At 43.7% G+C, this 24,786-nt stretch overlaps 1 protein-coding gene and 1 long non-coding RNA gene across 4 annotated transcripts; one reads left to right on the top strand and one right to left on the bottom strand.

Annotated features, from left to right (window-relative positions):
- Nucleotides 1-211: 211 nt before the first annotated feature.
- LOC120894802 lies at nt 212-1,164 on the bottom strand. 2 transcript variants are annotated; one of them, XR_005738239.1, is made up of 3 exons: nt 986-1,164; nt 828-891; nt 212-757 (listed from the first exon to the last, which is right to left on the bottom strand). It is a non-coding gene; the product is annotated as an uncharacterized LOC120894802 (long non-coding RNA). The 2 variants fall into 2 exon arrangements; XR_005738240.1 differs by having other exon boundaries at nt 212-754; nt 986-1,160.
- Nucleotides 1,165-17,441: 16,277 nt separating this feature from the next.
- Nucleotides 17,442-24,773, top strand: LOC120896698. Of its 2 annotated transcripts, XM_040301030.1 has the most exons (4): nt 17,442-22,615; nt 22,681-23,104; nt 23,172-23,482; nt 23,549-24,773. In XM_040301030.1, exons 1-4 carry the CDS (start codon nt 22,501-22,503, stop codon nt 24,733-24,735), a joined length of 2,037 nt encoding a protein of 678 aa, XP_040156964.1. In that variant the 5' UTR covers nt 17,442-22,500; the 3' UTR covers nt 24,736-24,773. The 2 variants fall into 2 exon arrangements, with proteins under 2 accessions (XP_040156964.1, XP_040156965.1); XM_040301031.1 differs by having other exon boundaries at nt 22,681-23,482.
- The last annotated feature ends 13 nt before the right edge of the window (nt 24,774-24,786 follow it).

The raw sequence follows: 24,786 nt of genomic DNA, 5'->3' as shown, positions 1-24,786 counted from the left end.
AAAAGCCCGCAATAAATATACAAGCGTATATGCAAACAATGGACAACTTGCAAATGAATTTCAATAAGGCAGCGGTCTAATGTTGTTGCGCGCAACATTGTTGCTCGGAGACATATCGCTGAGGTGGTCTATGAATGTTGCTGGCAACATTCCCAACCGACATTGTCACGTTGCAACCGGTTTTTTTTTGTATTGAAAAAGTGTTCTCTATAGCGCGGTCAAATCGTTCTCGATAGCAGAACTATAGAGAAGGTTTTTCCAACCGTGTGACAGCGTGTATCATACATTTGGTTTCTGTATGCTACATCCCTTCTCAATTTCTTTCATTCTCTTCATTCTCCCTACAAAGCTCTTTCTCTCATTTGTCGATTCCGCACATGCTTACGCTCTTTATTTTACCTTCTTACTCGCACATACAAATTTACATACTCACACAATTCACACTGCCGAAAACCGGTGCGGAATACATACGTACACGTCTTGCCTGCCTTCTCTCCTCGTTCTTCCTTTCATCCAGCGTTGTCTTCGTCGAATGGTGTGCACGCGTTAAAAATTATTCCTGCTTGCCTCCCCCTCGCTGCTCCCAGGTGCTGCGCTAGCGTGCTGGATGATCGTCCCTACCTTCCTGCCGCCTCTCCTCTACCAGGCGCTAGCACGTTGGAGGATCGTTCCTGCCTTCCTGCCGCTTCTCCTTCGTCCGGCGCTAACGCGTTGAATGATCGTTCCTGCCTCTGCTGTCCTTTTGTTTTTGGCACTGCTGGTGAAAGAGGGAAATATTATCTATTTTGAAAACCGCTGTTCCATTTAACGCGAAGCATGATACTTACCAACCAATTGATTATTTCTATCGTGGTCCGTGCTCACTTCCGTTTGTGCGTGTGTTACGATTTGCTATAGAAAACGAAATTGATTTGATATCACCAATTATTAATACCATTCAGTTTGATACAGATTGATATAATCCTTTATTAAAAGCTGTACTTACCAAATAGTTTTTCCGTACTGGTTTCACGAGAGAAAAAAACGAGCACGCATCGACGTAGCCTACCACTTGCAAACTTGATTTCACACTACCACATTTTCATGTGAACGCGAAGCAGCGCATTCCTCGGGTGGCTATACAGGTATTCCCCGATATACGCCATACTCGATATACGCGATTTCGCTATAAGCTTTTTTTCTAAATTTGAAAGTTCTTTGAGCAAATTGTACTAATTTGACACATCGAATATCAAATTCAAAATAAATTCCCTTTTGATCGAATATTAAAAACCATTTCAAAAGGTGTACAATTGTAATCTTCAGTTGAATCAGATTAAATAACTAATTAAGTGGTAAATCCTACCACTTCAAGCAAAATTATACGAAAATTAGCTATAATTTGACTGAAAACTCGACATTTGCTAATATTCGAGATGCGCTATTGCCTCCGGTCCGCATTAATAGCGTATATCGGGGAGTACCTGCAAGATGATACAAAGAGCGGACGAGAGAAGATCGCTTGCGTGAACGCTTGGTGTAGCAAGCGAAATTGGACAAGTCCCAGAAAAGCGAGACACAAGAGTTTCTCTCGAACGATGGAAAGAGAAGAACCATATGCAACATGAGGATGGTTGGTGAAACACAGCCAAGTTGCGAGCAAAAAGTGACCACCCGCTTGGCAAAATGTCGCGCGACATGCATGCTTGAAATCGATGCTTGTTAACATTTTATTTCAAGCATCGTGAGTGTCCCAGCGTGAGCGCTGAGCGCACCTCCCCTCATTCTCAATGCCGCGTTTTTGGTTAATCCTCGCTCCCACCCTTTCTTTCCTTCTCCTCAACGAACTCACCATTCCCGCGAGCGTAGACCGATCAAAAAATTCCAGGAAATTCCGACAGTAAGTGTGCAGTTTTTTATTCACAGAGCTATTCGGGAATATTTTAATTCTTGGTGGTGCGTGCTGGGCGAACGAAACGTTTGCAGCTTGCTCCACCGATGGCGCGTGCTATTAGAAAAAAAAAAAAACACTTGGTGTTTGATGCGTTTTCCTGAGGAATGAAAGACATATCTAGCATTAGAATGGTGAACAAAACTAGGACTATTTAAAACTTACCGATCACGAATATATTTAAGTTAAATGGCGACTCTGTAAGCCCAATTCACCTTCTTTGGTCGGTTATCAGGTGCTTTGGTAATGAAATTGCTAGGTGTGATGGAAAATAATAGAAGAATAAACAAACATTAAAAGCAGTACGATTGTTAGAACACAAACTTTATTTGGAAGATTTTTCTTCTTATGCATGCACTTACCCGTAGATCAAGTAACAAAACAAACTGCAGTTACGCCTGCGTTGACATATTTCACGATTTACTTAACCACTTTTCTATAAACATTTTATAATTTTCACTGCATCTTCCGGCACCGATCCTTCCCAAATGAAATTTGCATTCGTTCTGGCAATGAGTTTCGAACGATCAAAACACAACGCGAGAGTGAAGAACACAAAGTAAATGGCACTATGTACAAGTGTTGATCATATGGTCAAAATAAAGTATAATGGAATTTATTTTACTTCAAATGAATTGATTTTATTCTGATTTACATTTCAACTATTGTTATCAGCCTAGTTGTTAATGTTTAAAATTTTGATTAAGTGAAAACATCATTACCAGATAAATGAAACGATAATTGACGCTTTTTGACCATATCGAATTATGATCGTCTTTACACATAGTGTCATCTCTGGCGCTTCAGGGTCTCACGCTCAGAGCAAAAATCCTCGCAAATTCGCAACGGTGGGAGCGTTCAGCTGTGGAGGGCTGGAGGAGTGCGAGTGTGTGTCTCATGCACACAGCGAAATTTTGGTCAACACCTCGATGGTGGGAGCGTTTTTCCATGGGATGGGGTAGTGGAGTGCGAGTGTGTCGCATGATTCCTTCAAAGCTAGGGCCAGGGGTAGCGAGAGGCATTAAAATGAGTTACTCTGTGCCAAGCGGGCAACACCCAGAAGAGCAAGACAGAGTGAAAAATTTTCTGAATGTTAGAATGAGAAAAATGATAGATACACATAAAAATCGCGCGATAATGCCGGTTGGGATTTCGCATTGACATTGTTTAGCGTCAAAAATTAGCCAATTAACAGCTCTGTTCGATCTCAAATGACCTGCGGTTCTACCACAGTGCCGGATTATGGCAGCTGACGTTTTGTCATTCTTGTGGGTCTAGGGAGCTACCGCTGTGCAAGGGGAACCGCCTTTTTGAGGCACTTGTCACGAGCCGAAGCAAAGCGAAGCACGCATGTTATGTTATGAATAAAGAAGTGAAGTTTACTTTCCAACAAAGAAAAACTGATTGATTATTTCGTGTAAAAGAAATTTAAAATATCACAACGTAGGGACTTTCACGGAACATTTTGGTGCCGTGACCAGGATAAGTGCCTGATTATCGGTTTCAATTGAGGCAATCATAATTAGTGCAAAAGTTCTCGCTTGTTCTTTGCTGTGTGCGTGTGAGTGTGTGCTTGGAGCTAGCTAGGATTTTGTGTGCGTGTGCGCGTGTGCAACGTATTAAACAGTGTGTTTAACGCAAGTGTAACAATGGCGACGGCGCGAGAAGACAAAATTCGTGGCAAAAAGCAAAAAAGAAAAAACATTACAGATTCGATGCGGCAAATCGATTTATTCGTACAAACGTACACTGTGGACAAGATGCATGAGGTGACCACAAGGCTCGAGAGGCTCGAGAAAGTGTGGTATGGTTTTGAAGAAGTTCAAGAAGAGTTAGACAAGCTAACCCTTGAGGGAGACAACGCTGAAAATGAAAAGACGCGTGCAGAAATGGAGGAGCTATACATGAGTGTTAGATCCAATCTGCTACGGCTGAAGCCATCGTCTAATCCAATAGTCAGCGACGTTAAACCGGTACCCATTGTGTCCCAAATGAAATTACCAGTAATACAATTGCCAGAGTTTGGAGGTGATTTTAATGATTGGTTACCATTTCATGACACGTTTGTGTCCCTGATTGATAAATCAGATGAGCTTTCTGGTGTGCAAAAGCTACTTAATTGGAAGCTGCGCTCAAAGGTGAGGCAGCACGACTAATTGAGCCAATTCTCACTACAGATGAGAATTACAAAATTGCATGGCAAATGTTGGTAGACCGCTATGGCAATAAACATTTGCTTAAGAAACGTCATATCCAAGCCATTTTGAGGCTACCGAAGATTATCAATAGCAATCTAGATTTATTGCGACGCACTGTAGATGATTTCCAGCGACACACATTGGTGTTAGAACAACTCGGTGAACCAATAAAACATCTTAGCTCATTCCTTGTTGAGCTTCTTAGTGAGAAATTGGATAGTGCTTCTCTTGCGGCGTGGGAAGAAGCACAAGCGGATAAAAGTTACGCATACAGTGACATGGTTGAGTTTCTGCGTAAGCGTGTGCGTTTGTTGGAAACGCTTGCTAACGATACGGGTGAAACGAGTAAGCGACAACCGCGTGTAAAAGTGAGTGTGAACACTGCTGCAGCGGCCGAGAAAAAAGTGGATATGTGTGTTGTGTGTGGAAAGCAGGGGCATACAATAGTGAATTGTCGGCGTTTCAATGAATTCGATGCAAAGAAGCGCCAGCATGTTGTGAGGCAGCACAAATTGTGTTGGAATTGCTTGCAGGGCAGCCATTTTGTAACCAGTTGTACGTCAAGGTATGGGTGTCAAACGTGTGGCAAACGGCATCATACCTTGCTGCATGCTGAACGAAGTGATAGTGTAATAGCAGATGATTCGGTGGGTTCTGTTAGTACGATGGTGCTTGCTAATATTCCAATGCAGTGCAACTCTACTGACCGAAGCTCATATTCTAATGTTATGCTGACAACGGTGGTGTTGTTTGTAGTTGACGCAAATGGTACGCAACATCCAGTACGTGCGTTGTTGGATAACGGTGCGCAGCCCAATGCGATAAGTGAGCGATTGAGTCAGCTTTTGTGCTTGCCGCGTATGCGTACCCATGTACCCATTACAGGTGTGGATGGAACGACGACTCAGGCGTCATGTGAAATGAAGGTGGAAATCCGTTCCAGATTTAGTGAATTTGCTCTGAAACTAAATTTCTTGGTTTTGAGCAAGGTAACAGCAAACACTCCAGCCACATCTTTCTCCACATCGTGTTGGAAATTACCTGCTGGGTTGGCGCTCGCAGACCCAGAATTCCATCAGTCTGGACGAGTGGATATGCTAATCGGTGCATCGCATTTCTACACGTTTCTGAGGGAAGGCCGGCACAAACTTAGTGAACATGGTCCATTGTTAGTTGAAACAGTGTTCGGTTGGGTGGTAACAGGTGAAGTGCTCCGAGAAGAAGCTATAATTCAGCAAGAAGCAGCTCAGTGTCATGTTATGTTATCGTCGGAAAACATTAGCGATCAACTTGAGCGGTTTTGGAAGATCGAAGAGCTGCATGTTTCGCATTTCTCGGCGGATGAGCAGAGATGCGAAGCTTATTATGAGCAAACGGTATCACGAGACGAAACAGGCAGATATATCGTGAAACTGCCTAAACATCAGCAACATTCTACCATGATTGGAAAATCAGAAACGACATCACTTAAGAGGTTTGCTGGATTAGAACGTAAGTTATTTGCTAACTCACAACTTCGTCAGCAGTACAATTAGTTTATGTTGGAGTACATACAACTCGGTCATATGGTTCCTGTGTCGCCTGACAACCTGGATGCAGCAACCTGCTGCTACCTTCCACATCACCCTGTGTTTAAGGAGACAAGTTCCACGACTAAAATGAGAGTGGTATTTGATGGGTCAGCACCAACTAGCACAGGACACTCTCTGAATGATGCGCTATTGGTTGGACCAGTCATCCAAGATGATCTTTTGAGCTTAATAATCCGTTTTCGTAAATTTCAGGTCGCGCTAGTTGCGGACTTGGAAAAAATGTATCGTCAGGTACTTGTGCATCCGGAGGATCGACCGTTACAGAGAATATGGTGGAGGTTTGACGATAACCAGCCCATTCAGGCGTATGAGTTGCGTACAGTAACATACGGTTTGGCTCCTTCATCTTTCTTAGCTACAAGAACACTTCAGCAGTTGGCTGAAGATGAGGGTGACGCGTTTCCTACTGCCAAGGATACGCTGAAAAAACAACTGTACGTGGATGACCTTATTGCTGGGTCAAATAGTGTTGATGGAGCTATACAGCTACGTGAGGAATTGAGTGCACTGGCGCAGAGAGGCGGTTTTACTTTTCGAAAATGGTGTTCGAATTCATTAGCCGTTTTATCTGACGTTCCCGCTGAACAATTGGCAACAAAATCATCGTTAAGGTTCGACGACAAGGAGACAATTAGTACGCTTGGTATATGTTGGGAACCAGAAATTGATACGTTCCAGTTCAACATTTCTATTACTACGAAATCAGAGAGAGACACCATGCGTAGCATACTATCAATGATTGCTCAACTGTATGATCCATTGGGATTGATTTCACCTGTAATTATTACAGCCAAAGTTTTGATGCAATCGCTCTGGCGTTTGAAGTTGAGTTGGGATGATACGGTGCCTGAGGACATTCAAAGGAATTGGATTAGATTTCGAGCAGAATTACCAGAACTTAAAGATTTTCGTATCCCTAGATTCGCTTTCGCTCATAAATATCGGCAAGCAGAAATACATTGTTTCACAGACGCGTCAGAGCTTGCATATGGCGCGTGCATCTATATTCGGTCTGAAGCTGAGGATGGAAGCATTCATGTTAATTTGCTAGCATCAAAATCGAGAGTGGCTCCACTGAAGGCATTGACGATTCCTAGACTTGAACTTTGCGGTGCATTGTTAGGTGCTCGATTGCATGAGAAGGTAATGGCTGCAATGGAGATTAAGTTCGTTGCTCATCGATTTTGGACCGATTCTACCGTGGTGCTAGATTGGCTAAATGCTGAATCAAAGACTTGGAAAACATTCGTAGCAAACCGAGTTGCTGAGATCCAAGCAATTCGAGATGCTGTTTGGCAACATGTATCTGGACAAGAAAATCCAGCTGACCTTATTTCACGCGGAGTTTTACCGCATCAGCTCATCAACAAAACTTGTGGAAACAAGGTCCACAATGGTTATCAAAGAGAAAGGAGAATTGGCCCCAACAAAAAGAGAGAACAGGTCAAATTACAACAGACGAAATAAGATCGAATATCGTTTTAACAACGCAAATACAAAAAAAAATGAAATATTTACAAGATATGGGTCATACCAGAAGCTAATCGACGTGGTTGCATATTGTTTTCGTTTTGTTCATAATGCTCGTCGTCTGCAACCAAGAATAAGCAATAGTGCATTGACGGTAAAGGAACTTGCTGATGCTAAAAAGCGACTTGTAAAACTTGTGCAAGCTGAAGAATTTACCAACGATCTTCATAAAATCCACAAAGGGATTCCTGTTGCACGAAGTTCAACGTTGAAGCTTTTAAACCCGTTTATAGATAATGAAGGAATAATCCGCGTTGGTGGCCGGCTCAGAAATTCTGATTTGAATTATAATATTAAGCATCAAATAGTTCTTCCTGGATTCCATCCATTTACTCAACTCCTCATCATGGACAAACATGTAAAAGCAATGCATGGAGGAATATCATCAACTCTTAACGCAGTTAGAGATGAGATTTGGCCAATCAATGGAAAAAGAGCTGTACGTAAGGTCATACGAAATTGTTTTCGATGTTGCAGAGCAAATCCACAACCTATAATTCAACCTGAAGGGCAACTACCAGCAGAACGTGTTACAGTTAACGAGGTGTTCAGTTGTACGGGTCTAGATTATTGTGGACCTTTGTATTTGAGGCCAACACACCGCAAGGCCGCACCAAATAAGTGCTACATTTCTGTATTTGTCTGCATGAGTACGAAAGCAGTACATTTGGAATTAGTCGGAGATTTGAGCACAAATTCGTTTCTGATGGCACTTGATCGCTTTATTTATCGGCGGGGTAAACCAAAGCACATTTATTCAGACAATGGTACCAATTTTATTGGTGCCAAAAATGAACTTCATCATATCTACAAAATGCTGTTCAACGATTCTGCAGATAGCAAAATATCAAAACATTTGGCAAAAGAAGAGATACAATGGCATTTGATACCCCCACGCGCCCCAAATTTCGGAGGCCTTTGGGAAGCGGCGGTGAAGGTAGCCAAAACTCATTTGATTCGTCAACTAGGATCATCGCGTTTATCATCGGAGGAAATGACTACTGTTTTAGTAAAAATAGAAGGTTGCATGAACTCGCGACCATTAGTTCCGCTTTCTGAAGATCCCAATGATTTGACGGCATTAACTCCAGCGCATTTTCTCATTACAAACAATTTGAAGGTTATTCTAGAACCTGACTTGAAAGAGGTGCCTATGAATCGTCTGGGAAGATACCAACTCCTTCAGCGGTACACGCAAAACTTCTGGATGAGCTGGAAACAGGATTATCTGAAAAATCTTACTGTTTTGCATCGGTCAGCTAAGCAATCTAAGCAATTATCAGTCGAGGATATAGTTATTCTGAAGGATGAGCAGCTTCCAGCAGTTCAATGGCCATTGGCACGTGTCGTCGAAATACACCCCGGAGCTGATGGAATTTCTCGAGTTGCAACACTTCGTACGGCATCCGGTATTGTGAAGCGAGCAGTATCAAAAATCTGTCCGTTAGAATGTAGTAATCAAAGAATGGATTGAAAACGGAGTGTTTCAAGGTGGCCGGTATGTTCGATCTCAAATGACCTGCGGTTCTACCACAGTGCCGGATTATGGCAGCTGACGTTTTGTCATTCTTGTGGGTCTAGGGAGCTACCGCTGTGCAAGGGGAACCGCCTTTTTGAGGCACTTGTCACGAGCCGAAGCAAAGCGAAGCACGCATGTTATGTTATGAATAAAGAAGTGAAGTTTACTTTCCAACAAAGAAAAACTGATTGATTATTTCGTGTAAAAGAAATTTAAAATATTACAACGTAGGGACTTTCACGGAACAAGCTCAGAATTTATTTTTTATCATTCATTTGTTGAATAATGAGATGAAATAAACACCAAAAAATGTATTATAAATGCTTAAAATCCTAATTAAGCGGATGTCAACAAAACGCACACTGCTGCTGTGTCATTTCATACACCCGATTACCATGACCAAGGTAAATAGAAAATGTTGCCAGACAAAAATCAAATTGGATTAAATTTGGCATGCAACAAAGTTGCAACAAAGCGCTAGCTGTCAAAATCCATACACTTTGCCAGCAACAATGTTGCGCGCAACAAGATTAGACCAATGCCTAAGGCACTGGTCTAATCTTGTTGCGCGCAACATTGTTGCTGGCAAAATGTATGGATTTTGACAGCTAGCGCAACTTTGTTGCTGGCCAAATTCAATTAAATTTGATTTTCGTCTGGCAACATTTTCTATTTACCTTGGTCATGGTAATCGGGTGTATGAAATGACACAGCAGCAGTGTGCGTTTTGTTGACATCCGCTAAATTTGGAATTTAAGCATTTATAATACATTTTTGGTGTATATTTTGTTTTTTCAACACTTCATTCAATAAGTGAATGATAAAAAATAAATTCTGAGCTGTTAATTGGCAATTTTTTTACGCTAAACAATGTCAAAGCGAAATGTTGACAGCAACATTCATAGACCACCTCAGCGATATGTTGCCGAGCAACAATGTTGCGCGCAACAAGATTAGACCGCTGCCTAAGTCACATCGAAAGCTTGTGTAGTGATATTAAAACTTCAAACTACCAAAAAAATATATGACTTGTGGTTTTTTGTAGTTGCTTAGAGTTTTATTGGTCGATGTTCACTCGGGCAGCGTTTCCTCTTAGATCGGACTTTTATGAATAATCCTAAACCTCAACTTATCCTTAATTTATATTCACTCGTTCGCGCCAAAATTCCTTAATCCTATTCCTCATTGGCTAATCCTAATTATCGCCTATTTTACTATTTCCTATTTCCTATCTTATGCTATTCTATTCTATCCTACGTGTAACCTTAATTGTAGTTGTATGTGTGTAAATGTATATGTGCATAAATGAAATCTAACTATGTGTTTGTGTGTAAGTGTATATGTGTATAATTTAAACCTAGCTAGCTATAATTATTATCTGCGCGTTTTGCCTATCTTGCAGGCGCTACACTTGAAAGTAATTTCACAAACAATATTGCAGAGCAGGCCCGCACCATACCATGCTGGCGCTGCACTGTGCACAAGCAAGAGCAGGAAACTTGCTACCTACTAGCAGAGAGAATGAAAAAGTGTGCGACTTTCAGGTGAGGGGTATGTTGAAGCAGGGAGAGACGGTGGGAAATACGCGGAAACCCGCTGTGCAAAGCGACGGAAGGCGTTATGGCGTTCTGAGAATTTTATCATGCCTTTCTTTTCTCTCCAACGGCAAATTTGTCGAGCAGCTCGTCGAGCTGCCCGTCCCTGGCTCCGCCTCATACCCCTCGCCTGAGCGCGCTGCCGAAGGTTTGGATGTGTTGGTGCGTCAGACGGCCAATCGCTGTCAGCCGTCGTCCGTGCTTTTTCCCTCCATAGCGCTATCTCTTTCTCGCGTGTGGTCAATGCTCGCGAGCTGTTGTGGCGCCAAAAATGCCATTAACAAACATTGCGGCGATCAAGTTGCATTTTCACAAATCAAACCAAAAAATCGCAATAAGTTCAATTGCTGCAATGTAAAAATGACTAAGGAATCGCTAGTTTACGCTGGAGGGTTTGCTGTGCAACGCGCAGAACCCTAATTCGCATTAACACGTTCAGCCCGGCGCTGATTTTCATCAACATTCCGTTCTGCCGGCATCTAGAACGCAAGCTGATTATGATACCGGCATCCTGGAAAGTTCACTGGTAGTCCCTGGGACATGTCATCGTGCTGAACGTGTTAAGCATCAAGCATAACTTTGTTACCCTAAGCTTTTGCTTTCGTATGCTGTAGATTACATAGATATCCTGAGCCATCTGCGCGTGGGTGTGAGCGTGCGTGTGTGTGCAACACTTTCGCCAAATGTGTTTTCTTCCGGAATGTTATGATCAATCGGTCAAAGAAAGGAAGGTGTTCATGAAAGGCGGAAAGACGAATTGAGGCCCCTGTCAATGGTAACTGATGACCGGGAGCAGGGGGTACTGACACACAGCTGTTGGAAGATTGAACAGTACAGTAGATTGAACTTAAATTGCCGGCGGATGGGGGGGGGGGGGCACGGAGCCCTAACGATCATCTTTCTTTCGGCCCTTGTCGCTAATAATCTGTCCACTTGTAGACATACGGCATACTACAGACTAGAGATCTTCGGCGACCGCCTAGTCCGCCTACCGTTAGGTCCACCGCTGGTTCATGACTGGGTGTTTTTTTTTATCGTGGAGGTGCATTCTTCCCCCTGCCTGCAGCGTATGCATCGGGCAGAAGACAGTGTGGCAGTATGCAAGTTGCACGCTGGATAGGAGCGATCCCGCGGCACCTCATTACTCACATCTGCATGCCCGGCGTGGGTGCTAACCGCGTATGAACCGTCCGCCGTAGCAAGAGCTGACTATCCGGCTACGTGGTACTCAAGTCCTGAATAGGCCGGTATGATCGCGTAGGCCATAATGACAATAATAATAATAATAATAATAATAATAATAAGAAGAAGAAGAAGAATAATTTAACATAGCAGTCCACACTCGGGGAAGGACTGCCGGCAATCGGCGTCATAATAACTACTCCAAACCAACAAGTCACCAGAGTTTGGACGGACAGGTGCAGCACCATACGCGCACCGTAATAAACAAATCCAGAATCCTCTTTTGTATGGATTCACTTCAAAATGTTGTTTCCACTTGCGCCCGCTAGCTGAATTAGAAATAAATGTGCAACATATCACACGCACGTTTGCTTAGATCGTGTGTCTTTTTAATACCCCCAACAGCAGAGCCGATCGCAAAGATGCCAATGCCAATGGTTGTGTTGTCTCTCAGGTAGCGAGATCGAAATTGCATGGACTTTGTAGCCGTAGCGGATGAAAATGTACGCATCAGAATAAAATAGTTTTGGGGGTTCCAAACGCACGCACACATACAAACACGCGCGCAAACTCACACACACATACACACACACACACACACACACACACCCACACACACACACACACACACACACACACACACACACACACACACACACACACACACACACACACACACACACACACACACACACACACACACACACACACGCGCGCGCGCGCGCTCGCGATAAGGCACCTACGAACGCGCGCACGCGAGAACGCACCTACGAAAGCGCGCATGCAAGCACGCACTCCCCATCAAACCCCCCCTCCCCTTCCGCTATCATCAGCTATCATATAGCGCATCATCATCCAAAGCGCCGGGCGGGGTGGGGGATCGCGGCATGATAGAGTGAACGGTCACTTTCTACGCGCTGTGTGTGTGTGTCGTGACCCGAAAACTCGAGACAGATTTCGACACATTAAAAAAATAATTATTGCCACTTTACACTGTGCTACATAATGCTTAGAAGGTCGTTGAAGGATCAAACATGTTCAAATTAAAAAATATTAGATTAGTATTAGACGTTCTCCTACGCTTGTTTTAAATAGGCTTCTTCACCCTCAACTGGCAGGGGCATCGAATGGTCTCATCAGCAGCGGCACGAAATAAAATAAACCATCAATACACCGATAACACTTTGAATTCCCAATCCAGCTTCTCCCACAGCGTCTCAAGGCCACACACAAATTAATAAATGCTAACACCCACCAATAACAACAATACACAACCGCAATGCATATATGAGTATTAACGCATACACCGCAACAGCCAATCCGCTGGCGGCGGAAGGCACGGGCAGAAGCGCAAGTAAGGCAGGGCAGGGTGAGGGAGGGAGAAGAAGCGGACAAAAAAATGGACACCAATATTTTTAAATTTTTTTGACCGTTTTTTTGCTCCGCCGCCATAAATAGTTCGTCCATTTCGCCAACAGATAAACTTGCTCGACCCAGCGCAGGAATCGCTGAAGTCCAGCGCGGGGAACGGACCAAAATCTGCGCTGGCCAGCGCAGATTTTGGTACATTTTCTGCGCTGGAAACTGCTCGAATTTGCGCAGCGGGCGGATTATGCGCTATCACATTAACGCAAGTGGGTGTGTGTGTTCACTTTCAACCAGCGCGAGTTAAAGTTTCGGACGTGGAATAAACGTTGTTAACTAGGCAAATGCCAATTTCTGAATGAATTAATTTATTGTTTCACCAACAAGTGTTGGGTTTATAAGAAAAAGGGAAGGTGTGGAGGGAAGTGTATCAGACTGCACCGTCCCCTACAAACAACGAGCGGGATATTTTATCATGGTGTGTGTAAAAACCTAGAGTTAAGCGGAGAATCGGTGTGAAATACACGGAGGCGAGAGCGCGTTTTGGTTTCGACACAGTTTTGGCACTAACACAGTTACACATGTGGAAATGTGTGCGTTCATTTTCGGCCAGCTCGCTCAGTTTGATCTGCTCGCAGCGCTGTGCTGATGTCGGTGTCTCGCTTGCACTGCTGTACCGAAAGTTCCTCTGTGTGCTCTCGTTCTTGCTACCACACGAAATCGTCAGTACAGCTCAAGGATCGACAGCGAGCGGCCGCACGTGCGTCAGCCTAAGTCCTGGATGTTATGATTTTGTAAAGTGTTCAAGTGTTCAAGTGTTGTGCAAATTCAAATGAAGCTACGCGAATGATTAGTAATGTATGTTATGTACATCGCGCAGCTTCATTTCGTACATTTTTTACAGTAATCAACGTGTGCAACAGGATCTACGCAGATATTCGACAACTTCAACGTTTGCATCGATGGAGCGATCAATTTTTTTTAGTCAAATGATGTGTATCAACTTACGTTAATGTGTGAAATCGTGTAAAGTTAAAATGTAAATGTTTCAATAAAGTGATGAAAAAAAAATCTACGCGTGTTTGTGTTTTTGTTTAGCTTTAGATAACAAAAAAATACGCAGCGAGTGTGAGCGATCGCTGAACGAAAGAAACGCACACAGCGCAACACGAAAGAAACAAACACAAGCACACAAAAGGATGCTCGCGCATGGGCGCGAGCATTGAGAGAGCGCACCGTGTATTTTGTATGGGAGCGGGAGAGAACCGTGGTACCCGTTCCCGCCCCCTTTTTTAAGCCTAGGAAATCTTCCATCGGCTTAACTCTAGGTTTTGACGCACACCATGATAAAAATTACCCGCTCGTTGTCCGAAGGGTCGTGTGGCCCATCGTTCTCAATGACTTGTGGCACGGTGCGTTGTCTTGGTGGAACAACACAACACAAAAGTTGCTTGACAAAAGACGCTGTGTCCCGGCATGCAATTGACAGCGATTTGCGAGGGCGCGCGAGGGCTCGCACGCCATACAAGTTCACCGCCCCAGAGCCCTCGCATTAAAGAGCTTGCGAGCCTTGGTACCCGCTGCGCAAAGCGACGGAAGAAATCAAGGCGTTCTGAGAATTTTATCATGGCTTCCTTTTCTCTCCAACGGCAAATTTGTCGAGCAGCTCGTCGAGCTGCCCGTCCCTGGCTCCGCCTCATTCCCCTCGCCTGAGCGCGCTGTCGAAGGTTTGAATGTGTTGGTGCGTCAGACGGCCAATCGCTGTCAGCCGTCGTCCGTGCTTTTTCCCTCCATAGCGCCATCTCTTTCTCGCGTGTGGTCAATGCTCGCGAGCTGTTGTGGCGCCAAAAAATGCCGATAACAAACATTGCGGCGATCAAGTTGCATTTTCACAAATCAAACCAAAAAAGCGCAATGAGTTCAAACGCTGCCACGTAAAAATGACTAAGGAATCGCTAGTTAACGCTGGAGGGTTTGCTGTGCAACGCGCTGAACCCTAATTCGCATTGACACGTTCATCCCGGCGCTGATTTTCAACAACTTTCCGTTCCACCAGCATCAAGAACGCAAGCTGATTGTGAAACCGGCATACTGGAAAGTTCACTGGCAGTCCCTGGGGCCTGCCATCGAACTGAACATTTTAAGCATTAAGCATAACTTTGTTACACTAAGCTTTTGCTTTCAAATGGTTTAGATTACACAGATCTGCTGAGCCGTATGCGCATCGGTGTGAGCCTGCGTGTGTGTGCACAACTGTCGCCAAATGTGTTTTCTTCCGGAATGTTATGATCCATCGGTCAAAGAAAGGAAGGTGTTCATGAAAGGCGGAAAGACGAATTGAGGCACTTGTCAATGGTAACTGATGACCGGGAGGAGGGAGTACTGACACACAGCTGTAGGAAGATTGAACAGTATACTTAAATTTCCAGCGGATGAGGGGGGGTGGCCATGGGACTCCTACGATCATCGGTCACAGGCCCTAAAATTGTTGTCGCCATGGGGGGAGGGGAGGTGCAAATGGTTCTCCAGCCACGGAGCCCTAACGACCATCTTTCCGGGGGCCCTTGTCGTTAATACGCTGTCCACTTGTACACATACGGCATACTACAGCCTAGAGATCATCGGCGACCGCCTAGTCCACCTACTGTTAGGTCCGCCGCTACCTGCAGCGTATGCATCGGGCAGGAGACAGTGTGGCAGTATGCAAGTTGCACGCTGGATAGGAGCGGTCCCGCGGCACCGCCATCATTCCGCACATCTGCATGCCCGTCGTGGGTTCTAACCGCGTATGAACCGTCCGCCGTAGCAAGGGGTGACTATCCGGCTACGTGGTACTCAAGTCATGAAAAGGCCGGCATGATCGCATAGGCCGTATAATAATAATAATAATAATAATAAGAACTTAGCATATCAGTCCACACCCGGGGAAGAGTTCGTCTTGACTTTGTTGCTGCCGGGTGTCCCGCGGTGGCGCGACAAATGCACGGAATGCACTCGACCAAAACATGAACCTACCGATCCGAACCCATTCCAAGGCATTGCCGGTCAATCGGCGTCATGATACCGACTCCAAACCAACAATCCACCAGATTGTCGACGGACAGGTGCAGCACCATACGCGCACCATAATAAACAAATCCAGAAAATCGAAAATGTACGCATCAGAATCAAATAGTTGTGGGGTTTCCAAACGCACGCACACATACAAACACACAAACACGCGCACGCAAACTCACACACACACACACACACACACACACACACACACACACACGCACGCGCGCGCGCACTCACACGCGTGCGCTAAGGCACCTACGAACGCGCGCACGCGAGAACGCACCTACGAAAGCGCGCACGCAAGAACGCACCCCCCACCAAACCCCCCTCCGCTTCCGCTATCATCAGCTATCATATAGCGCATCATCATCCAAAGCGCCGGGCGGGGTGGGGGATCGCGGCATGATAGAGTGAATGGTCACTTTCCCCGCGCTGTGTGTGTGTGTGTGTGTGTGTGTGTGAGTGTGTGTCGTGACCCGAAAACTCGAGACAGATTTCGACACATTAAAAAAATAATTATTGCCACTTTACACTGTGCTACATAATGCTTAGAAGGTCGTTGAAGCATCAAACATGTTCAAATTAAAAAATATTAGATTAGTATTAGACGTTCTCCTACGCTTGTTTTAAATAGGCTTCTTCACCCTCAACTGGCAGCGGCATCGAATGGTCTCATCAGCAGCGGCACGAAATAAAATAAACCATCAATACACCGATAACACTTTGAATCCCAATCCAGCTTCTCCCACAGCGTCTCAAGGTCACACACAAATTAATAAATGCTAACACCCACCAATAACAACACACAACCGCAATGCACATATATGAATCAACGCATACACCGCAACAGCCAATCCGCTGGCGGCGGAAGGCACGGGCAGAAGCGCAAGTAAGGCAGGGTAGGGTGAGGGAGGGAAGGGAAGAAGAAGAAGGGAACGGAAAAATGGGCGCCAATATTTTTAAATTTTTTGACCGTATTTTTGCTCCGCCGCCATAAATAGTTCGTCCATTTCGCCAGCAGATGGTGCAAAACTTGCTCGACCCAGCGCAGGAATCGCTGAAGTCTAGCGCGGGAGAGCAGCCAAAATCTGCGCTGGCCAGCGCAGATTTTGGTGCATTTTCTGCGCTGGAAACTGCTCGAATTTGCGCAGCGGGTGCGCTGGCCAGCGCAGATTTTGGTGCATTTTCTGCGCTGGAAACTGCTCGAATTTGCGCAGCGGGCAGGAATCGCTGAAGTCTAGCGCGGGAGAGCAGCCAAAATCTGCGCTGGCCAGCGCAGATTTTGGTGCATTTTCTGCGCTGGAAACTGCTCGAATTTGCGCAGCGGGTAGTTTTTTCACACCTAGTTTTAGCAGTTATAATTATAGCACCCCGAGAGCAGGTATAACAGTGCGATTTGTAGCATACTAAACACCTGAATTTTGACATTTTAGTTTTCAAAAATCCACAAAAATTTAAATAGTGATCCTTTCGCCAAATACTACCGCACAAAAAATAATCCTTGAATAAAAATCAACGATTTTTTAAAATACCATAACATTCGAGCACATGAAAGTTTTCGCAACCCTCGCAATGTTTGACGGGGTCTCACAAATTAATTGACATACAGATGTCAAATTTTGACACGAATCATTTGAAGGTTGGTACTATATAAATAAAATATGCATTCAATACTAGCGGCGCCATATATGTGTCAGACCGAGGACTTATCAGCCAACCTGTTATTTATCGCTTCCCTTACATTTTCGGATTGCTGGTTGTTGTTGTGACGCTTTTCCTTTTTGCTTTATGTACACTTTTGCATGCTATTAATTGGACTTCCTCTTTCCACATGCGTTTTATCATACTCACACTCTGTACACGGCTGGATGCTTCACCTCCTACAAATGTTGCGGTAACTTTCCGTTACCCTCCCTCTCGTTCTTCCTTCTACCCTTCTCGTTAGGCTATCCTCGACTGGTGCTGCGCGTGTACAGCCGGCGCCTGTCTGGAAATGACGTCACGGGCTGGTGCTGTGCATGTTCAGCCGTATCCTTGGCGTCCTTGAAATGCGCTCTTCTACGAAAGAGCTGTGTTGAAATTTGTTGATGAAAATTAACTAATAATTAATCCATGTGTTTTATTTAAAAAAAAAAACAACTAAATCATATTTTGCACATCGGATAGAAACGCTTACCTTCACATTCTAAAACCGGACCTCATTTTCCTTCCGTCGATCATTTTGCGGGAAGTTGGCAAGACCAGCAGGTAACCGTCGATCAATATGCGCATACACCTGTAACATTTTAGACGACATGCGTTAGTTGAATGTACTCATTGAAGCACATACGAGGATAAGAATCTTAATTTAGAAATTTACAAGGATAAATCATTCCATAATGGAAGAAGAAGGAACACGGCACAAAACGTATACGAGCAAAATATGGGACACAAGAAATCACGCACTACTCCAGCACATCCTTCCACAGTGAAAGTTCTGGACAGACTGAGGATGCCTATCACCCGGATGAGCGCGATAACAGAAAAATCATGGGAGATCGAGAGAGATGAGCAGTCTCGGTTCAGCGGAATCCACATGCAGATGCATGTGTGTGTGTCACTCGAAGGATATCGGTTTCTCCTTCTCCCGTTTTTCGTTCATAATTGTTTGCCAGGCCACACGATCGGCGTTGTGCCATCCAAAATCTAGTGAAAAAAGACATGCTCTCTCGCTTTGGCACACAGGAAAGTTTTCCAATAGCTTCGGTTTGACTGGTTGGGTGTCAGCGTACAGACGGCGTCCACGGACCTACCCACGCCCGAATACAGAGCCGATTGAATACGATTCTATCTTCACCATTATCATGAGAGAGACAAGGCTTATACCACCAACGTACCAGAAAGGTATGCATGCTTCACTCATCAGGATCTAAAGGCAAGGACAAGGCTAAAGAGACTCAGAAAAGTTTCCTCACGGTTACACATGTCCTCCAGACGCGTTGTCTATGCGTCTCGCTCGGTATCACAGCGGTATACGGCAGGTAAGCAGTACAAATGGTAAAGGTTGGGTGGGCGCCAGAACGCAAAAGCGCTGACCTTATCATGATTTTGTATGACTTCGGCTGTTTTGGACCATACGTTTAGGCGCTGACACTTAGTCGCGCGTATAAAGCAATATGTGCGCGATGGCGAAAAAATCCGACAGCGCTTCGTGTGGCCCTCTCTCGTGTTTCTAGTTTTATTCTCTCTCGCATGTCATCACTCTCTTTCCCTGCTTTTCGGATAGAAATGAGTATTCACTCTCGTGATTTGGTTGTGGCAGCCTAGTTTCACACTCTTTATTATCATCTTTTTGTAGTTCGCTTATCCCACAAGAGGATTCACACATGTGTTCTCACATACTTAAACACACAGACACACACACACACTGGGCAAAAGCGATGATGATTATGGAGTCGACTACGCAAAGGTGGTACAGAATTCCATTGGCAGCAATGGGACAGTAAAGACCTTAGGCCAAATGGAAACGGTGGAAATTCGATACATCGCCGCAGGGACGCAGACCAGCGACGTTGAAAAAGATCTTCGGAATATGTTCACCGAGCTTGACGGGGTAACTTTCAAGACCAAGATGACCAAATCCTTCAACGGAATGCAGACTGCTTCAGTGAAGCTCCCGACGAAACTAGCAACGCTAGTGGCAAGATTCGGATTGGATGGTCAATCTGCCCGGTGAAAATACAAATACCGAACAGGAGGTGTCTCAAATGCTGGGAAACGGGCCATTTCTCTCGCGATTGCAAAGGCCCAGATAGGACCGACTGTTGTCTGCGATGCGGTGAAACAAGGCATTTTGCCAAAACATGCGTCAAACCTCTCATATGTGTCCTTTGTCCAGCGGGTACAAACAGCTTCTATCCTATTGGACCAAACACTAGAGAACGGACACCAAACTGTAGAACTAAACTCGAGGATAGAACGAACATAGGAATATACAGAGTTAACAGGCAGTGTGGGTCATTGAGCTCTCTCGAATGTCGACGAATAAATCCTAGCCTTTTGTTAGCTTTGTCTAAAATATCACAGTAATGTTGTCGGAAATCTAGTTTACGATCCAGGGTGACACCTAAATCCCTGACCGTATTGCACCGCGGTAGTTGTGTCCCTGATATGCTATAGTTATATCTTATCGGACTAGCTATTCTAAAGAACGACATTGACGTACACTTATCAACAGAAATTAGCAGGTCGTTATTGTTACACCAGTCAGAGAAAACATCAATCGATCTTTGCAGAGAAAGAGAGTCGGAAGTGTTCCGTACGATATGAAACAGCCTAACATCATCCGCATAAAGCAGACAATCTGCTTCCGTAATGGCCAGTGTGACGTCGTTAATAAAAAGCGAGAACAGCAGTGGTCCCAAGTTGCTGCCCTGAGGAACGCCAGAGGAACGATAACGTTAGAGGAGACACCATCGATTTGTACGTAGTAGCTACGTTCAGAGATATAGGACCTGAACCATTTCACCAGCGGAGTAGAGAGACCGATCCGGGCGAGCTTAGCCAACAGCAAGCGATGGTTCACACGATCAAACGCAGCCTTAAGATGTATACTGCATCCATCTGAGCTCCGGAAGTAAAGGCTGCGTGACAATTGGAGACGAATTTCACCAGGTTTGTGGTAACACTGCGTCGAGGAAAGAAACCATGCTGGTGTGTAGAAATATAAGAACGACAGTGATACATTAGCGAGTTTTGTATGACGATCTCATACACCTTGGCACAAGAAGGCAAAGTGGTTATACCGCGGTAGTTCTCAGCAGAGTTTTTATCCCCTTTGTTGTACACCGGAAACATCACAGAGGATTTCCAGGCCGTGGGTACAGTACTTTATGCAAAAGAGAGTTGGTAGATTTGAGACAGAGGCTCTTCTAAAAATTCGCGGCATTTGGCAAGGATTGCCGTAGGAATACCATCGGGTACAGGGTTGTATGAGGTTTTGACCTGCTGCAGAGCACGTAGTACAGTATCTACCGAGATAATAATATCGCGTACATCAATATCAAACGTCAAACGTCATAGTGACTGGTCGAAGATTCTTTGCGCTCCGATATTTTATAAAATTATTCAGTGAAAACTTATCTATAACGCAACCTGCTTGCTTGTGCTGCCAGCCTCAAGACCTGGTTTCCATTAACAGTCAAATTGCTCATCTGCAATCACCTACAATCATTTTTCCTGCTCTACAATCAATACCCCATTTCAACTATTGCTGTACTATTTTACAATGGCCGGTATCTGCGGCGCTTGTGCCAACGACATCGTACCTGCTGATCGAATTGTGAAATGCCAGGGTTGGTGCAATGCCGAGTTTCATTTCACATGCAGTGGACTCTCTGAGGAACTGTCCGCTATTATAGAGTCCTGTGCACAACTTTTTTGGGCATGTAAGGCTTGTGTAAAGTTTCATAGAGATCCGCGTTCGGCTGTGCTTAGGTCGTCTACCCCTTACACCCACACCACTGTCGACTTATCATCCAGCATTGCCGACCTTAAAGCGAGCCTCCATAGTGAGCTGCCAAAACAAATCACTGCCGTTATTAAATGCGATCTCCTCGAAGCGCTGAAGGATGAGATGCGTTCCTGTTTGCTTTCATCACACACCTCTACCAATTTACCCACTCAACAACCCATTCATCGCAATCCAGCAACATCATACCCCGAATTGTTTAACTCAGTAGTTAACAATATTCCCGATACTATTACACCAACACAAACACAGTTCCCATCTTTGGCGGCCTCACTTAGTGTAAGTGCAATCAAACCGTCATCCTACATCAACAAAACACCACTTAACAACCCGCAAACACCACTACTAAGAGGATCGGGATCACCGCTTGCTTCAGATACACTGGATATCATTCCACACACTGATACGCGTATGTGGCTATTCTTTACACGTTTCGCCCCATCAGTTACCACTGAGCAAGTTTCTTATATGGTGCAAGCACGTTTAGCGCTTGACAAGCGGGATGTGTTTGTTCACCGCCTGACGAAATTCGGCGCTAACACTAGTACACTCTCATTCATCTCATTCAAAGTGGGCATACCGGCCACTTTACGCAGTAAGGCTCTATCACCTCCCAGGCTGCAAAAGACAGCCCGAAAGGCTACATTTTGTGTATTTATAATACTGGGTTGGCGAGTTAACTTACTTTTTAAGCATTTTTGTCTTATTATTGAATATAAATCTTCGTGAAAAAAATATTAGACATCGATTATTTTACAACAAATGCATTAAATCTGAACAAGGACTGTTTTTCATCATTTTTCATCTTTTGACCCAAATGCTATAGTTATTGATATTATTGATGTTGGTAGCTTGGTCCGAATGTTGTTGTTGTTTTGGTTGTCAGTCGCTCAAATCGCTCAAATCAAAACATCAGAGAAGCCACCAGAAAAGGTCTTGAGCATCAAAAGTGTATATTTAAGGCGTGATTTCAGTGATAATTCATGTGTTACTGATATTTTTTGTTTTAATAAATAACATAGAATGGAGGAGTCTTTCGCCAAGCGCATTCGATACAACTCGCATCTGTATCGGAATCGTGATCGTCTGGTTGAAACAGAACAGGATGAAGAACCTATTTCAAGTGGAAGTTCGAATGGTATGATATAAATTTGACTGATTGCTTTTACTTTTTACTTATCCATTATTGTTACTACATTGTAGCTGTAGAACTCGTGGAAAACGCTGATGACTATATCATACCGGATGATGGACCTGCGAACGTTCAAGATATCCAGGACGGTGATGAAATTGGAGCGCTGGAATGTGCGCATGATGAGGAAAATGATATTGATGATCATGTCATAGATTATCTCATGGAAAGTTCAGATGAAGAGGAAGCATTGGAACAATACAACGAAGCATTTTCAGTGCATGATGCTTTACGTCGCTGGGCCATATCGAGAAATCAAACGTATGAGTCAATCGAGGAAGTGATGGAAATTGTTAGAAAAACAAGTAATTGTAAGCTGCCAAAAGATGCAAGGACTCTGTTGAAGATCAACCGAAACCCTTCTGCGGAGATAACAACAGTTGAAGGAGGACAATATTGGTATCACGGTATTCAAAAATGTTTCAACGAACTAAGGAAATTGATCTCGCGTAATCGTTATAAATTTTCTTTATATTCATACATACGGTTTAATTATTTAAAGCAATCTAACCCTTCATTCCGATTCTACGCTTTTGATAAACGTATCGATCGACGGATTACCACTATTCAAAAGTAGCAACCTTCAATTTTGGCCCATACTTTTCAACATTCATGAAATGCCGGAAGTACCTGTAATGATAGCTGCTATTTGTTGTGGTCCGACAAAACCAGTAAGCATCGAACACTTTCTTCGTCCTTTTGTTGATGAAATCAACTTCCTCATGAAAAATGGAGCACAGATCAATAATAAGACGGTTAAGATAAAACTGCGCGCAATTATAGCTGATTCTCCAGCTCGGGCGTTTATTAAAGGTAATACAAAACAGTTATACATATCTGTACTTAGGTGATTAAAACTTTATGATTCTTCTTTCGTAGGTGTTGTCAGCTTCAACGGTATACATGGCTGCTTGAAATGTGTGTCTGAGGGAAGGAGTATCCGAGGAAGAGTAGCATTTCCCGATATCGCTGGTTCTGATCGCACTAATGAAGGATTTAGGTCGCGCTCGTATGGTAAACACCACAAATTTGATTCTCCTCTATTATCTCTATTAGACGAATTTGATCTTGTAAAACAAGTAATAGTTGCAGATTTATTGCATTTAATTGATTTAGGAGTAACAAAACGTTTGTTAATGGGCTGGATATGTGGAAAATTTGGTGTGGTGCACAAGTTATCTCCTGAACAAATCAACAAAATGTCAGCAATGTTGATGCATATCAAATTACCTGTAGAGATCCACAGAAAGTTCCGTTCATTACGTGATCTCAAGTATTGGAAAGGCACTGAATTAAACTCTTTCTTATTTTACGCATCCGTTGTTGTACTCAGAGGAACATTGAGTGAACAACAATACAATCATTTTATGTTGTATTTTTGCAGCATTACAATTTTTTCATCTGAAGTATACAAAGAGCATTGGTCATTAGCAAATACTCTCCTACATCTGTTCGTGAAACAGTACGGAATTATTTACGGCCCAGAATATATTTCGAGTAATGTTCATAACCTTTTGCATATTTACCAAGAAGTTATTGATTTTGGAATACTTCGGTTTATATCTTCTTATGACTTTGAGAACGAACTTCAGCATATGAAACATTCATTGCGAAGTGGATCAAAAAGTTTAGAACAAACAATAAACCGTATAGCAGAATGGGCAGCCTATAAACCGGATAAATATATTAAACAACTACAATATCCCACGATTCATAGGAGAGGAAATATTACTACACTTCATGTGCGCCAAGGATTTTGTATAAAGAATGATGGTAGCAATTCTTGGTTTTTAACAAAATCGGGTAGCGTATGTCAATTTGTAAATGCAGATATACAGCAGTCTTCCGTAGACTTAACAGCAAGAAAGCTAACTAGGACTATTGATGATTTCAACTATCCTTTCAATTCAAAATTTTTGAACATACATCGCGGAAATATTAACGATTTAGGAAAAGAAAATATTATAATAGGTTTTCAGGATATAAAATGTAAATTAGTAGTTGTACCATTGTCTAAGGAAAATGAAAATAGTTTTGTTCCCTTGATACATACATTGGTTTATTAAAACAAAACAACCACGTTTTTTAAAATGATGTGTTTTAATTAAATAAAACGA

The sequence above is a fragment of the Anopheles arabiensis genome, chromosome 2 (assembly GCF_016920715.1).
Source record: "Anopheles arabiensis isolate DONGOLA chromosome 2, AaraD3, whole genome shotgun sequence".
Lineage (NCBI taxonomy): Eukaryota > Metazoa > Arthropoda > Insecta > Diptera > Culicidae > Anopheles > Anopheles arabiensis.
Note: the sequence above shows the minus strand (reverse complement) of the source record. Positions and strands in the feature narration are given on the sequence as shown.